At 52.7% G+C, this 13738-nt stretch overlaps 6 protein-coding genes across 6 annotated transcripts; 4 read left to right on the top strand and 2 right to left on the bottom strand.

Moving 5' to 3' along the window:
• Nucleotides 1–420: 420 nt before the first annotated feature.
• Nucleotides 421–1946, top strand: PV08_06830 (uncharacterized protein; the record flags this gene model as incomplete). The annotated part of the gene is made up of 3 exons (XM_016381163.1): nt 421–1455; nt 1518–1628; nt 1695–1946. 3 exons carry the CDS (start codon nt 421–423, stop codon nt 1944–1946), a joined length of 1398 nt encoding a protein of 465 aa, XP_016234265.1.
• A 1049-nt stretch (nt 1947–2995) lies between these two features.
• On the bottom strand, nt 2996–5648 carry PV08_06829 (uncharacterized protein; the record flags this gene model as incomplete). Its single annotated transcript, XM_016381162.1, has 5 exons — nt 2996–3577; nt 3636–3802; nt 3853–4126; nt 4191–5415; nt 5476–5648. 5 exons carry the CDS (start codon nt 5646–5648, stop codon nt 2996–2998), a joined length of 2421 nt encoding a protein of 806 aa, XP_016234264.1.
• A 968-nt stretch (nt 5649–6616) lies between these two features.
• PV08_06828 (uncharacterized protein) lies at nt 6617–7744 on the top strand (the record flags this gene model as incomplete). The annotated part of the gene is made up of 1 exon (XM_016381161.1): nt 6617–7744. The coding sequence occupies one exon, from the start codon at nt 6617–6619 to the stop codon at nt 7742–7744; it is 1128 nt and encodes a 375-aa protein (XP_016234263.1).
• A 35-nt stretch (nt 7745–7779) lies between these two features.
• Nucleotides 7780–9003, bottom strand: PV08_06827 (uncharacterized protein; the record flags this gene model as incomplete). The annotated part of the gene is made up of 3 exons (XM_016381160.1): nt 7780–8252; nt 8321–8773; nt 8853–9003. 3 exons carry the CDS (start codon nt 9001–9003, stop codon nt 7780–7782), a joined length of 1077 nt encoding a protein of 358 aa, XP_016234262.1.
• Nucleotides 9004–9917: 914 nt separating this feature from the next.
• On the top strand, nt 9918–11423 carry PV08_06826 (uncharacterized protein; the record flags this gene model as incomplete). Its single annotated transcript, XM_016381159.1, has 1 exon — nt 9918–11423. The coding sequence occupies one exon, from the start codon at nt 9918–9920 to the stop codon at nt 11421–11423; it is 1506 nt and encodes a 501-aa protein (XP_016234261.1).
• An 811-nt stretch (nt 11424–12234) lies between these two features.
• PV08_06825 (uncharacterized protein) lies at nt 12235–13164 on the top strand (the record flags this gene model as incomplete). The annotated part of the gene is made up of 1 exon (XM_016381158.1): nt 12235–13164. The coding sequence occupies one exon, from the start codon at nt 12235–12237 to the stop codon at nt 13162–13164; it is 930 nt and encodes a 309-aa protein (XP_016234260.1).
• Nucleotides 13165–13738: the final 574 nt, after the last annotated feature.

The raw sequence follows: 13738 nt of genomic DNA, 5'->3' as shown, positions 1-13738 counted from the left end.
TCAGAAACAGGTAGTGGTGAGGACTACGACCCTCGAAAAGCAGACTCAATGCGCAGAGCAGGCAGATATGAGTGAGTAACCCAATTTTTTTCTAAGTCGCGCGTTGTTGTCAGAGTTTGTGAAGTGCTTTGTCAGACGCCCATGCACGAAAGGTGATGATCGCGATCAGAAGGAAGACTGCCTGTGATCCAAATCCCATTGTACAGTCACTGGTGGTTGAATATGGCACAGGAAGCAAGATCATATCGCACGTGCAGTTCAGACAGTCACCGCTTTCAATTTTGGGACATGTCAACCGCCTCACTCGCCTCCCACACGAATGGCCTATGAAAGAAAGAAATTGTCCTTTGAAATAAACCGCTCTCACAATCCTTCCCAACAAGAATCGTGAATCTGCGTTTAGCCTTCGTTGTTGCTAAAATGGCTTTCATCACACTCTATTACACTGCAGAGGCTCGACGAAGAAAAGCTGACCTCGATGCCAGATCCTCAGCGGCTTCCAGCCAGGCGTCGTCCAGGCCACGCCGATCTGGAAACTCGACCTCTATCTCATCAGCATCTGTTCAACGGGGATTCGGCTCCCAGGAAGACCGACGACATAGTCTCAAGTTGACAGTGAAAGCGCCTCCCAGCAAGCTCCGCGAGGTCATGCGCGCCAATGAAGTCGAGACACTGAAGGACACACTTGGTGGTGGCCAAGTATTGGATGGTCCCCGATCGAGCCGCAGATCAACACTCGCCGCTAGAAGTAGTGCCCGTGGCGGCCAAAAACCAAAGTATACCGACTTCGCCGATAGTGAAGACGAAGATGACGATGACGAAGAAGAAGAAGACGACGAAGACGAGGAGGACGAGGAGGAGGAACAGGAAGAAGAAGTCGAGGAGGTAGAAGCTATGAATGATTTCGACGCACTCGGCGCAGAGGCAGAAGGAACCACGGACGAAGACGAGGATGTTGAAATGGAAGATGCGCCTCCTCCGCCCTCGAAGAAAACCGCCCCGCCGAAAGCGCCCAAGATCACACTGAAGCCACCGGCCAAGAAAGCCGATGGTAGACAGGGCAAGCCTAAGTTGGTTGTCACCCCTGCCAAGGTCGGCCCTCTCAAGTCGGTTGAGGACCAGGAGATGGAGGATGACCCAGGCGACGAAGAAGTCGAAGGCTCTTCTGACCTGTCGGACGAAGACAATGACACTCCTGCCAATGCCGAAGACGAAGATGCGGAAGGTGAGGAAGACGAGATCGAAGTAGGAGGAACTACTCTTCAAGCCGAAGATGACGAAGAACTCGACGAGGAGGACGAGGAAGACAGTGATGGCAGCCTCGACGATAGTGACGACATGCCTGGGTCCGGTAGTGCGACTCCAGATCTGAGCAGGATGACCAAGAGGCAGCGAGGCAGACCGGAAGATCAAAATACATTGATGGCTCTGGACATGGCACCTCAGCAACGAAAAGTGAGTTGTCTCGAAGAGATCGACGCAACAGTGTCTGTATTTCGCGACTGACGGCCATCTAGTTTTTTACCGACGAGGAGAAGGCGATGAAGAAAGACGAGCATGCCAGAAAACGCAAGGAGCTGACCAAGCGAAAGGTGCAAGAAGAGAAGGCGGCTGCTTTGAACCGTTTGGTGAGTTCACCCTCGGGGGTGCGATGACGATCTCAACAGAGAGCCCATGCTAAGTCACCACTCTAGCTCAAACCTCAGGTGTCCAAAACTCGAGGAGCCGCTCCAAAACCAGAAACTCTTGCAGCCGCAGCGGCCGCGATTGGATCGCCATACGAAGAGGAAGACTACGTCAAAGCCAACCCTCTTTACACGAGGTGGATCAGCACCAAGGATGGTATCAAGCTTGGTGTCCCCGATGCCTGGCTGGGCAAGAACGTTGGTAAATACTTTGGACCGCTTCCTCCGAGCAATGGCCCGCTTGTGCAGGAAGTTGACTAAGCTAAGTCGACCAAAAAAATGGCATGGGAAGACGATGACAATTGGGCAACAATGGTGGTGCTGCGACAGTGGCACTCAAGTTTTGATGGCATGATTCGGGCTGTACCAGCATGATCGGAGATGTTGATCCAAGAAGAGTACTGTCATGAAAATGGACATGGATGGCTTGAAACCCGTCCGACAGGTAGGTTCCTTTAGATACACAATAAGAGCGGTTTTGTTACTTGACATAGATGCTGCAGGGTCAGGCGTTTGCAATTAATTCATAAACACGAATGTGATCTCATCCTACGGCGAATAACTTGAGAATTGATTGAAATTGGTTGGAATTTTGAATTCGTATTATCTTGCGTCACGGACTCGAATCCATTGTCGACGTCTGGTACCTAGCTACCTATGTCGTATAGTATACCTGAGGCTTTCAAGGTTTGGATGGATTTCCGAGAGGGGGAGAGGGAGGTACGGACTGTTGTGTCAGGTATCAAGGTCCCTAGAGGGCAGTATTGTACAAGCTCTGAAGCATACAGAGACATAAAGTACGTACTACCTGCGATTCCGAGTCCTGGTCCAGATAGACCGTTGGGCGTGGTCCTGGTCCTGGTCTGGTCCTGGCTCACGTCAAGCAACGTCCATCGTAACGCAGTGATTCCCCTTATGAGCGTTGCAGTACCCGACAACGGTGGATGGGGGGTTGGACCCCTTATACACCACCGGTACTCTGTCATTGTGACCTGGTGAACCAAGTGCATCTGAGATGTTGTGCGAGTTGTAACTAGCCCGGAAATCCAGGATAGTTCAGATCGACCGAGCCCTTGAGGCACGAGACACGAGACGCAGTGACATAGACGTTGAACGCGCGTTGATTTGAAGGAGGACTTCCAACATGACATGGCATGGCATGGATGACGTGGGAGAACAAGCACCCACTCGCGGCACCATCTGATTGTGATTGTCGATGTAAGGATTTTCAAGTTCACCCGGCGTTCTTCGGGCCAGGGGTGACCTTTTCTTTTTCTTTTTCTTCTTTCTGCGACACACGTATCAACACTTCAAGTAAGCATCAGATTCCAATCCCAATCTTGAACGCCCGTTCCGATCTCGGTGCCATCCGTGCTCAACATCCCCGCCGCGTTGTCGCTTGGCGGTTGGTCGACGTTGCCCATGCCTGCCATGGCCGCGTTGCTCAGACGGTTGATGTAAACGTCGTACCCGTCGATGGCGGTATCAATCTCCGTCATCCACGGATTGAGTCCAGCATCACTCGAATCTCCGGTGGGGAAGGGAGGGAAACCCTGAGCGAAATTCGGCTCAGTGGCGTAGCTGGACCAACTGTCCTGTCGGGGGTGCGGTTGCTGTTGTTGTGGTTGGTTGTGGTGCGAGAAAGATTGACTGCGCTGCTGCGTCACAAGACTCTCGCCACACAGCCGGTAAATGATGTCTCTGCACTTGGTGGCGCTGGAGTTGAGGTTGGTCATGGCATTGATGACGTTCAGTGCCGTGATGACTTGTTTCCGCCAGGACGGCGCGTCGGCGTGTCCGGGAATCCGTCGGAGACAGTGGATTGGGATAAGCGCTGCTTGTAGTAGGAAGTATCTTGTTGAAGGCACGGGGGAGTTAGTTGGATTGTACAACTAGAAAAAAGAAGATGGGAATGAGACAGCAGAGGTCTAGCTTGGTGGTAAAACTTACAGTACATACCAGGCCGCCAGTCTGGTGTGAGTTCCTGTCGACCAGAATCGGAAAATACACGAGATGCATTCCTCTGCGGCCTTGAAGCAGCGACTCGTGGCGATTCGTTCCGCCGACGGCGCCGTACTCGCGGGCGAGGAAGACTTCGGGTCCGACGAGAGACCGTCCTGCGTCCATCGTATCAGGAATGGTCGATACATTATGATCCGTAAAAGACGGTAGCGCCAGCGAGCGATCCCATGGCCCAACAGGTATTCGTTGGACAACGGTAAGTCTCTGTCGTTGTAGAACTCTGGTAGACCGGCGAGCCAACCTCCCACGAGTTCGTCATCAAGGGATATCAACTCTGCCGCGGATGGGAGAGGATTAGAGATCAGTCGATTGTATATCGGGATTGTACGCAGATGATACTGTGACTGAGTGGTGATATACGTGTAGAGTGTCGTTTCGTGTACTTCTGGCGGGAAGGATGTGGAGGTAGGTTCAAGGTCCTGAGGCGGAAATATGTTAGCTGAGCTTTCATAAAGGATTTGTTCAGGATATAGCTGAACCAACCTGTTCATGGATATTGAGCGGGAAAGCCGTCTCGACGCCAACTTGTGGCCAATTCAGTGGACGACCATAGGTTACTGTTGCGCCGACGTCCAGGACACACAACGACCACCATACCCTTCGCCTTACCTCCTTCTTGAAAGGAGTCGCCTGCCAGCCGTGGAACTCTTTGTGGAGGCCCAGCGAGGTCGCCAAGCGCAGAGCAATACCACCGTAGTTGTACCCGCTGTTTGGCCTGTTCCTCTTCTGTAGATAGGTGGCAGCCATGGCGAACGCTTGGACAAGACTGAGACTTCCTGTCTCCAGAGACACGATTGTCAGATTTGCCTTGACGGCGTTGAAGAGTGTGGCGTGGGTATCATCTGTCCCGCTCCGAGAAACAAAGGCGCCAAGGGTGGCTACCAAGTTGACGAGAATATGGAAAGTGTTTCCTCCGGGCCGGCCACTCATCTTGGAGTACTGCTGACGAAAAGAGGATTGGTGAAGGATTGGAAAGGTCGGATGGTAGTAGGCAAAGTATGCGTCGACCATGCTGTCAACCACTTGGCGGGTGATTAGTGGCTGCGTCTGGAGCCACGAAGATGGCAGACTATTGTCCTCTGGGGTGTCTTTCATCAGCTGCTCCATCGTCTGCCTACGCTGTTTATGAAATTCACTCTTGTCGTCTGATCCTTCGCCGGCGTTGCCCATCCAGATCAAACGGAGGAGCGCCGCCCCCGACACCGATCCATAGAATCCAGTATGTGAATCGTCTGTCGTGAGCGTCGCCATACCGTCGGTGATTTTGGGTACGTCTGAGTCTGGATCGTTCTGGAGAGTCGATGCACCACCTCCTCTCAATTCCCCCAGATTCCAGGAAGGATCTCGCTCGTCCCATTCAAAGTCATCGTCGGCACCTGGGAGGTTTTCGAAGGCAGCACCGCTCTCGCTAGCTGGACTCCTGGAAGAGTCGAAGACATGAAAATCGAACTTCTGGTCTGGGTCCGGGCTAGCCGTGGGGACAGGCTGATTTGACGGGTGGTTTGTGGTATCCTTCTGAAGAGCACTCCTCGACCCAGGGAATGCGGCATCGTTTGAGAGACTGGATTGAGCAATTGGCCTCTGAGGAGAAGCTTCAGGTCCATGTGAGACTCCATGAATGAGCATTTGCGACAGCTCGGCTTCAGTGAAAAAAGTTCTGAGCAAGGCTTCAGCCTTCTCCAGCCGCTCTTCCACCTCTGTGAGATGTCTACGAGTTTTCTGGATCAGCAATGCCTCTGGAGAGAAATTGGGGGCACAGATTGCTCACTTCCTCGTCAGTGAAGACCGACTGTGTTTGTCATAGAGACAGTGTCGATTGTATCGCTGACACACAGAACACACTGGCATCTTGCCATCACATTTTCCCTTGCGGCGCCGACACTCGCGACACGACTGGCCAGCATTAGGCTGTAATTTGTCGCTCTTCGCCACGTCGGCCATTTTGCGACTTGTTCGTACGATTTTCGCTTACATGCAGAGAGAACTGATCGACCGATTATCCAGGATGAGACTTGCTGAGGACTGAGGATACACTTGTACGAGTACGAAGCAAGAAACAAGTGGGAGAAGTTTACACATCCGACGCCATTTAAATCTGAGATACAGCGAAAGATCTTGGGTGCCAAAACCCCGCAACGGAGGGAACGGGTCTTTATTGTGCGAGCAACTTTAAAATATGTGGTGGCCACACGGGGTCCAGAATCGACACCTCAGAACACCAGGTCCCTGTTGCCAGCGAGCATTTGATTATTGGATGAGAAACGACCATGTACTCGCCCATATTGATCTTCCCCGGCGGGCACACGGCGGACTGCATTGTCCAGACGCAAAGTACCTCCTCGTGTGCCAAAGGGGCCCATATGCCATATTCTGACAGTAAAGCATGATTCAACTGCAGGTAAGCGAGTGCTTTGTTCCGCCATAGGTCACTAACATCCGCTGCCTTGCTTCTGTGACATGGGGTGCATTGGTTGGGCCGAGTTCCCCGTCGATAACCCAAAGAACCGGTGGCCCCGGGGCTTCGGCTGCACCCAACTATCCGCCTTGAAAGAAAGAGACGGGGCGCCCAGTGAGCCTGGTCCGGGCACCAGAGGTCTGGGGACTCGCAACTGGTGGAATAGTGCTTAAAACCGACACGATTCCGACGAACATACAAAGTATTCTCTATGTTGTATATTTTCCTCACAACGTCACCCGTGTGTCCAGGCTGGTCTGCGGGATTGATGGTTATCTCCGGCCTCAAACATGTATAGCTGCTGCAGTGAGAGTCTATTTAAGAAGGAGAAAACATCCAGGCCGTCGAGGTGAGTTGACTTGGAAGCCAGCAGGCATCGGCATCCCTGAGTCTATCCATCCCCGTCAATTTCCTGTGCAAATCGCTGCCACGCACCAATATACAGAAGATCATCATGGCGACGGGGGATTTACCCAAGACTCATCGGGCTCTCGTCCAACGAGTCTATGCTCAGCCGTTGCAAGTTGAGACGCTTCCCACTCCGCAGCCGACGCCCGGGAGCGCGGTTGTCAAGATCATCGTGGCCAATGTGGTCGGGTACATGAAAAACATCTACAATGGCGCTCGCAAATACTCATACCCTACTCCCCTCGTTGCCGGTACGAGCGCCATTGGCCGTGTTGCGGCCGTGGGCGAGGACGCCGTCTCGCTCAAACCGGGCCAACTAGTGTTTGTGGACTGTACCATCCGTGGACGTGATGACCCGGGGGCCATCATCCTCTCTGGCATCGTCGACGGCTCGACCGAGGCAAGCAGAAAGCTCATGCGTGACGCCTGGCGCGATTCGACCTACGCCGAGTACGCGAGGGCGCCGCTGGAGAACTGTTTCCCAATCAACGAAGACCTGCTGTGCGCGAATCCTGCGGATGGCGGCCTCGGGTACGATATTGCGAGGATATCGTACATTTCTGCACTTCTTGTCCCGTATGGCGGGTTGAGGGATGTTCGACTTGAGCCTGGAGAGACCGTGATCATCGCCCCGGCCACGGGCGGGTTTGGCGGGGCTGCCGTGCTCGTCGCGCTGGCTATGGGAGCCAGAGTGATAGCGATGGGACGAAACACCGACGTTCTCGCTAAGTTGGAAGGGCTCAGTCCACGGGTCAAGACCGTCAAGATCACGGGCAGCCAGGAGGAGGAGGTCGCTGCTTTGCAGAAGTTTGGGCTGGCAGACGCATATTTCGATATATCTCCTCGCGAGGCTCAAGGTGCCACATACTTCAAAAGCGCTATCCTGTCGCTGCGTCATGCAGGACGCGTGTCTTACATGGGTGGGTTTCTTGAAGATGTGCCTATCCCGCTTCGGCTTCTGATGAGGAAGGATATCAAGCTGCATGGCAAATGGATGTACAGCCCAGACGACGTGCGTTCGCTTGTCAAGATGGTCGAGATTGGTCTTTTGGATCTTGGAGCCGGGAGTGGGATATCGATTACGGGCGAATTCACGCTCGAATGTTGGCAAGAGGCTTTTGATGTTGCAGCGAACAATGCGACAATTGGTCAGATTACCTTGATTAAGCCATAGGTGGTCCAGCTAGGCATGGAAGATATAACTGAGATTCACTGCTTGACTTTGATAACTACCTTGCCGAAATGGCCGCCGCCATACAGGTACCTGAAAGCTTCCTTCGCTTGGTCGAACGGGAATACTCTGTCAACGATAGGTTTGATCTTGTGTTGGTCGTAGAACTGCAGCATCTCCTCGAACCGGTCCTTGGGTCCATTCAGAATCCCCTTAAAGGTAACATTCCGTCTCAATGCGAGGACGTTGGCGTTCAATCGGTCACCTGGGTCGTCCTCTTTGCCGGACAGATAGCCAATGGCGTTGATCAGACCGCCGAACGCTATACAGTTGAACGATTTGCGTAATGTTTGCGCACCTCCTGCTTCAAGGATGATGTCAACACCATGGTTGTGGGTGAGTTGCATGACTGTGTCCTGCCATTCGGGATCAGTCTTATAGTTGATGGTGTGAGTTGCTCCGAGTGATTTGGCGCGTTCGAGTTTCACATCCGAGGACGACGTGATGATGGCTAAGGACCAAGTCAGTCTCATCGGGGCTATAGCCTCTATGGTCGGGGTTTCATCATGGGCTGCTTACTCTTTGCACCTGCAGCGTGTGCAATTTGCAGACCACTGACCGAAACACCGCCAGTTCCTTGAAGCAAAACTGTCTCATCTTTGCCGCCTGGGTGGCCTATGGGCCTCATGCCGTTGATAGACATCCAGGCCGTGACAGCAGCAATAGGTAATGTGGAGGCTTCTTCATCGTTAAGGTACGATGGGGCTTTTACGAGACCAGTTGTTGGGAATACACGATACGTTTGCAGGACTCCCTCCAGAGGTAAACCAAGTCCCGAAGTCATGTCTTTGGCAGTGATCTGTCCTGTGAGATGCGTCTGGGTGAAGGTAGATAGAACCCGGTCGCCGATAGACCACGGGCTAGGATGAGTGCCTTCGCCGACAGCGACCACAATGCCGCACATATCGGAGCACGGAACGAGCAGAGATGTTGCGTCGACAGACTTGTGGTGGTTGTAGAGACCCATGGCCACTGTCGTCCGCCAAATGTGTCTCAGCTACTGGTCGCCAATTTTGCTCGATCTGGAGATTGATTGATGAGCGGCACTTACCTTCTGTGTCGCGATAGTTGAGGGAGACAGTGTGTATCTCCACGAGCACTTCATCCTTGCCAGGCTTTGGGACAGGGTTTGTTGTCCTGCTCAGGTTTTCCAAGCCATCTTGTGATGACAGCCACTGCTCATTCTCTTTGGGGAGGCCCATCTTGACCAGGGGAAACTGAGTTGAGATTGGAATTGGAGTGAAGGTCTTACACTTTCGTACATATCAAAAAGGATCAAAATTTCTTAGCACCAGTAGTACCAGATCTTGACTTGCCATGCTGCATCTTGTCGATCTGGTTCGAAATTTCGTCAGATATCAACAGTGGAACTCGGCAATCTCCGCAATATGACATGCACGAGATATTGCAATTCTTGCAACTCAGACGTGGAATGATCTTCTATGATCCTAGTGCTTTGTTCAGCTGTCCGCGACATGATTGGGATTAGTGATACTCGGGCTGCTTATATATCCTGTGCTCGAGTCTGTTGATGGTTCTGAAGGCCCCGAATACCTTAGGTAAGCACGCTGCCCGGAAAATAAGTTGTTCCAGACTCCACGTGAGGGGCAGTTGAAGATTTGTGCGCATACGGAGCATCGTATCCCAATATCCGCCAGGCCGAAGATACCTTGCACATTGATATCATATCTTACATGATCACGTTGTTGCTGATGAAGCAGTATTGGTACCGGCAATGCCATCATACACTCATTCTTCATCCTCATCCTGTTTGACGGGTTGGTCGAGGTTCGCGACCTGGTGCCGAGCCAGCCCAAGCGTCTCGCTCTGTTGACTTTCCTCCGGTCCGTTCCCGACTTCGCCCAAGCCAGTGGGTTTCTTTTCTTTTCTCACACCATCCGTTGGTCCTCAATCCCGCCTCCTCGTGACTCTTTGTCCAGCATGGATAATTGCTGCTGACCAATTTCCTTTGCATGGTTATATCTGCTGTGACCGTCGGAGCTGCCACGGCTGTCTAAGTTCTCTCTTTTGAATCGCCAGCGCCTCCCACAGTCTCTGCGCGCCACAGCCCTCGAGGCATTGGGAATTGGTATTAGCTTACCTCGGTGCCCTCAGCATGCTTCCCCCTGTTCCTCGACCAGCAGACTACGGGGTCTCCCCTGACAGAGGCTTCCTCCCTACCGAAAATCCCATACAATGCCTCCCACATCCTGTGTACGACCGCTGGGAGCGGATCATGAACAACTTCCAGTCCCTCCTCCTCTCCAAAAGACTGCGGACTGTGATTGATAGGCTACCCATTATACCTGCGGTCCATCTCGAGACGGAAGCCGAGTGGCGCAGAGCATATAGTATTCTCACGTTCATGGCCCATGGCTACATCTGGGGCGGAGACAAACCATCAGAACGATTACCACCGTCCATAACCTATCCGCTGCTCCAGGTGTCAGACCACCTCGAACTCCCTCCAGTCGCAACATACGCCAGTGTTTGCTTGTGGAATTTCAAACCCATCTTTCTCTCCGAAGACCTCGACCTCGACAATCTCTCCACACTGACCACCTTCACTGGCTCGCTAGACGAACAGTGGTTCTACCTAGTCAGCGTGGCTATGGAGGCAAAAGGTGGGCAGGCCATACCGATCATGTTGAATGCCATCCAAGCCGCAAGAGACGATGACTGCGCAACGGTCACAAAGAGCCTACAATCATTTGCCCAGACATTGGATGAGCTTGGCACTCTGCTGGTCAGGATGTACGAAAATTGCGATCCGCACGTCTTCTACCATCGGATAAGACCCTTCCTTGCAGGAAGCAAAAACATGAAAGATGCAGGCTTACCTCAAGGTGTTTTCTACGATGATGGTAGCCGTAGAGCAACATGGCGTCAGTACGGCGGTGGCTCCAACGCACAAAGCAGCATGATACAGTTTTTTGACATCGTTCTGGGCGTCGAGCATCGACCGACGGGTTCCAAAAAGGATGAAACGTCAGAGTCGGAGCTCGAGCAAGGAGCGGCCCCGCGACCTCGACATAACTTTATCCATGAGATGAGGCAATACATGCCCGGGCCGCACAGAAGGTTCCTCCAAGCTGTTGAAGGGGTTGCCAACATTCGAGATTATGTCGAGAACAACAAATCCAACAAGGAGTTGTGCATTGCATACGACGCATGTTTGGCGATGCTAAGGGCTTTACGGGACAAACACATTCAGGTGGTGTCCAGATATATCATCGTTAAAAGCAGAGAGTCTAGAAGTCTCAGCAGGACGCGTCGAGAAAGCAGCTCTGATCACGCTCCGATGGCGAGAGGAATCGCCGCAGTCCGCTACGACCAGCCCGGTACAACCGACCAGGCGCAGAGGAAGAAGAAGATGCGCGGTACAGGAGGAACAGCCCTCATTCCGTTCCTGAAGCAGGCCCGGGACGAGACCGGCGAACCAGCAATAGACGAGTGGGCGAGAAAATTGCTCACTGGTGGCCGACGTACTGCAGCAGATGCAGAGATCGCACTCGAGAGCAGGCTCACAGCTGCTGATCTGGATGCTGATGAGCCTCAGATTGTTGGTCTGGCTGGTGCTTGGAGTATGGAAGACGCTGGCGGCGGTCTTTGTTCCTACTAGACTCGAGAGGGCCACAGGACAGCATTACGGCATTGCATTTCATCAGGTACTCATGGATGGGAGGGCTCATTCCAAAAGTTTAGCAATGCATACGGACATTCATGAACTCGGCTCAGAATACTATGATTAATGAAAGATGTTAATGATTACTATCATGCCTTTCGGGCGAGCGTAATACTATCTGTGCTTACTGCTAGTACTCGTAGATACCTGATGTACATGACAAGGCTCGGAAGCCGAGTAATGCCGGTGCACGTCGAGAGGGTCACTGTCTGACGTGGGATATTCCTGCAAAATGCTCCTAAATAGGTGAGAATATGGAGTATTAACTTTGGTCAGACGTGGTTGACGCGGTGTGTGATTCGTGATCACGCGGGTCGATGATGGATAAGGCCGGAATCAGGAGGGGGAGTCAGAGTCAATCAAATGATGCATCCAGTTCTCCTTCACTCACTTCCGCCTCCTGATATTCCGTGCCCTCGACCACTCGCATCACAATTCCACCTCTTCATGCATGGACTAATACTCGCTGTGTTGGCTGGTCCACCGCATCGCTTTCTTCCTGCCTCGCAAACAGATCCGAGGGCGGGCGTGTTGGGCACTCAATACTCGTCCAGGATATCCATCCACTAGCCTCTAGCATCCGAGTTGACCTCATTGCACTTCGGTGCTAACCTGACGCTGCGAATATGCAAGGACACTGCTCTTCGCTCTGCTGACTGACTGACTGTCTGTCCTTCTTATCTCCGTACACACAGTTGACAGCATCACTCTGGTCCTCCTCTACGGAGTACTGTACCTCGTTTTCACAATGTCATTCCTGCGCAGGACCGCCGAGACGTCCACCCTCTTTCCAGTCTTCCCGACTTATATCTTCCCCTCGGTTCCCTTCCGGCGCAAATCTCGTCAAGCAAGCACCGACAGCGCCTCCTCGGTGGACTCTGCAGTGTCGAGTGTACCCACCGTCTCTTCTACTTCGTCGAACCCGTTCCCCAGATACCCTACCCCAACACCGATCCCTGCAGCGTCTGCATCCTCTGTGATCGTCGCACCGGACGACAAGTTTCTGAACGGCCACAGCTCACACATTCAGTGCGCGAAATGCTCCACGGATCTCTGTCTCACATCACAAATCATCAGCAAGGGCTTCACAGGCCGCCATGGGAGGGCGTTCTTGGTCCAGGGGACCACGAGCCACATCCACACCACTGCGCCGGCGCTGCCCAATACGTTCCAGAACAAGGCGATCCCTCGAAACCTGGTGACGGGCCAGCACATCGTCAGTGACATCAACTGTGCCATCTGCGGCAGCGTGCTCGGCTGGAAATACGTCGAGGCAAGCGAGGAGAGCCAGAAATACAAGGTTGGCAAGTTCATTCTCGAAACCAAGCGCATTCGAATCGGCGTGTCTTGGGAACAAGAGGAGGACGACGCGACCTCCAATAATCAGACATACGACGAGATCTTCCCCCTCCCGCCGCGTGATCTCAAGAGGCTCGTCGACAAGCCCAGCACCGGGAGTGCTGCTGCTCAAAGTGACGACGTAGAATTCGATTCGCAGGACGAAGACGAGTGTGAAGATCTGTTTGCGGGGGTATGGAGCCCTCAGTTGGCGACCAAGAGACGACAACGGAAGAAGGAGAGATTTGGGATTGGAATTGGAAGACGTCTTCCACAGGCCGCCGGAAGCAGCAGCTTGGTCAGTTTCGGTGGCAACAGCAGCGTCGACACTTTGTCGTGAAACGCTGTTTCTCACTGACTGACTGACTGACTCAAACTTTTATACGCGCTGCTTCCACTACTGATACAGCGGACGGCAGGGCCGTCAAGCTGCAAAGCGCCCAAGAATAATCCTGTCGCTGGCACTGACATTCTTCCCTCGAGTCGACTTGTTGTTGGCTTCACCTGGACCTACACCTACACCTACCTTACCAGGCCCCGTACGATGTCGATGTCGACGTGGCTTTTGATGATCACATAGATATACCCCTTCCCTTCTCTTTCCCATCCCCCTCCCCCCAAGAATTCTTTGGCGTTTGATCGTGCTTTTTTGGTTTATTGATCTATTGATTTTGATTTTTGGTGTTTAGTTCATGTGATACCCTCTCCTTCATCATCAAAGTTGGAGTTGTGACGTTATTGGATACGCGTTGTTGTGAGATGATGATGATGCTGAATGAGACGCAATGGAAATGAAACGTGACGGTTGCGATTTCATTGATTGAAACTAGCTAGACAGGGGGAAATGCACATGTATATTCAATGAGGAGGAGATGCGCGGTTGGTACTTGGTACATATCCGCCGAAGCATCAAT

Source organism: Exophiala spinifera (assembly GCF_000836115.1).
Source record: "Exophiala spinifera strain CBS 89968 unplaced genomic scaffold supercont1.5, whole genome shotgun sequence".
NCBI lineage: Eukaryota > Fungi > Ascomycota > Eurotiomycetes > Chaetothyriales > Herpotrichiellaceae > Exophiala > Exophiala spinifera.
The sequence above is the reverse complement of the archived record's forward strand: the minus strand, read 5'-3'. Positions and strand labels throughout refer to the sequence as shown.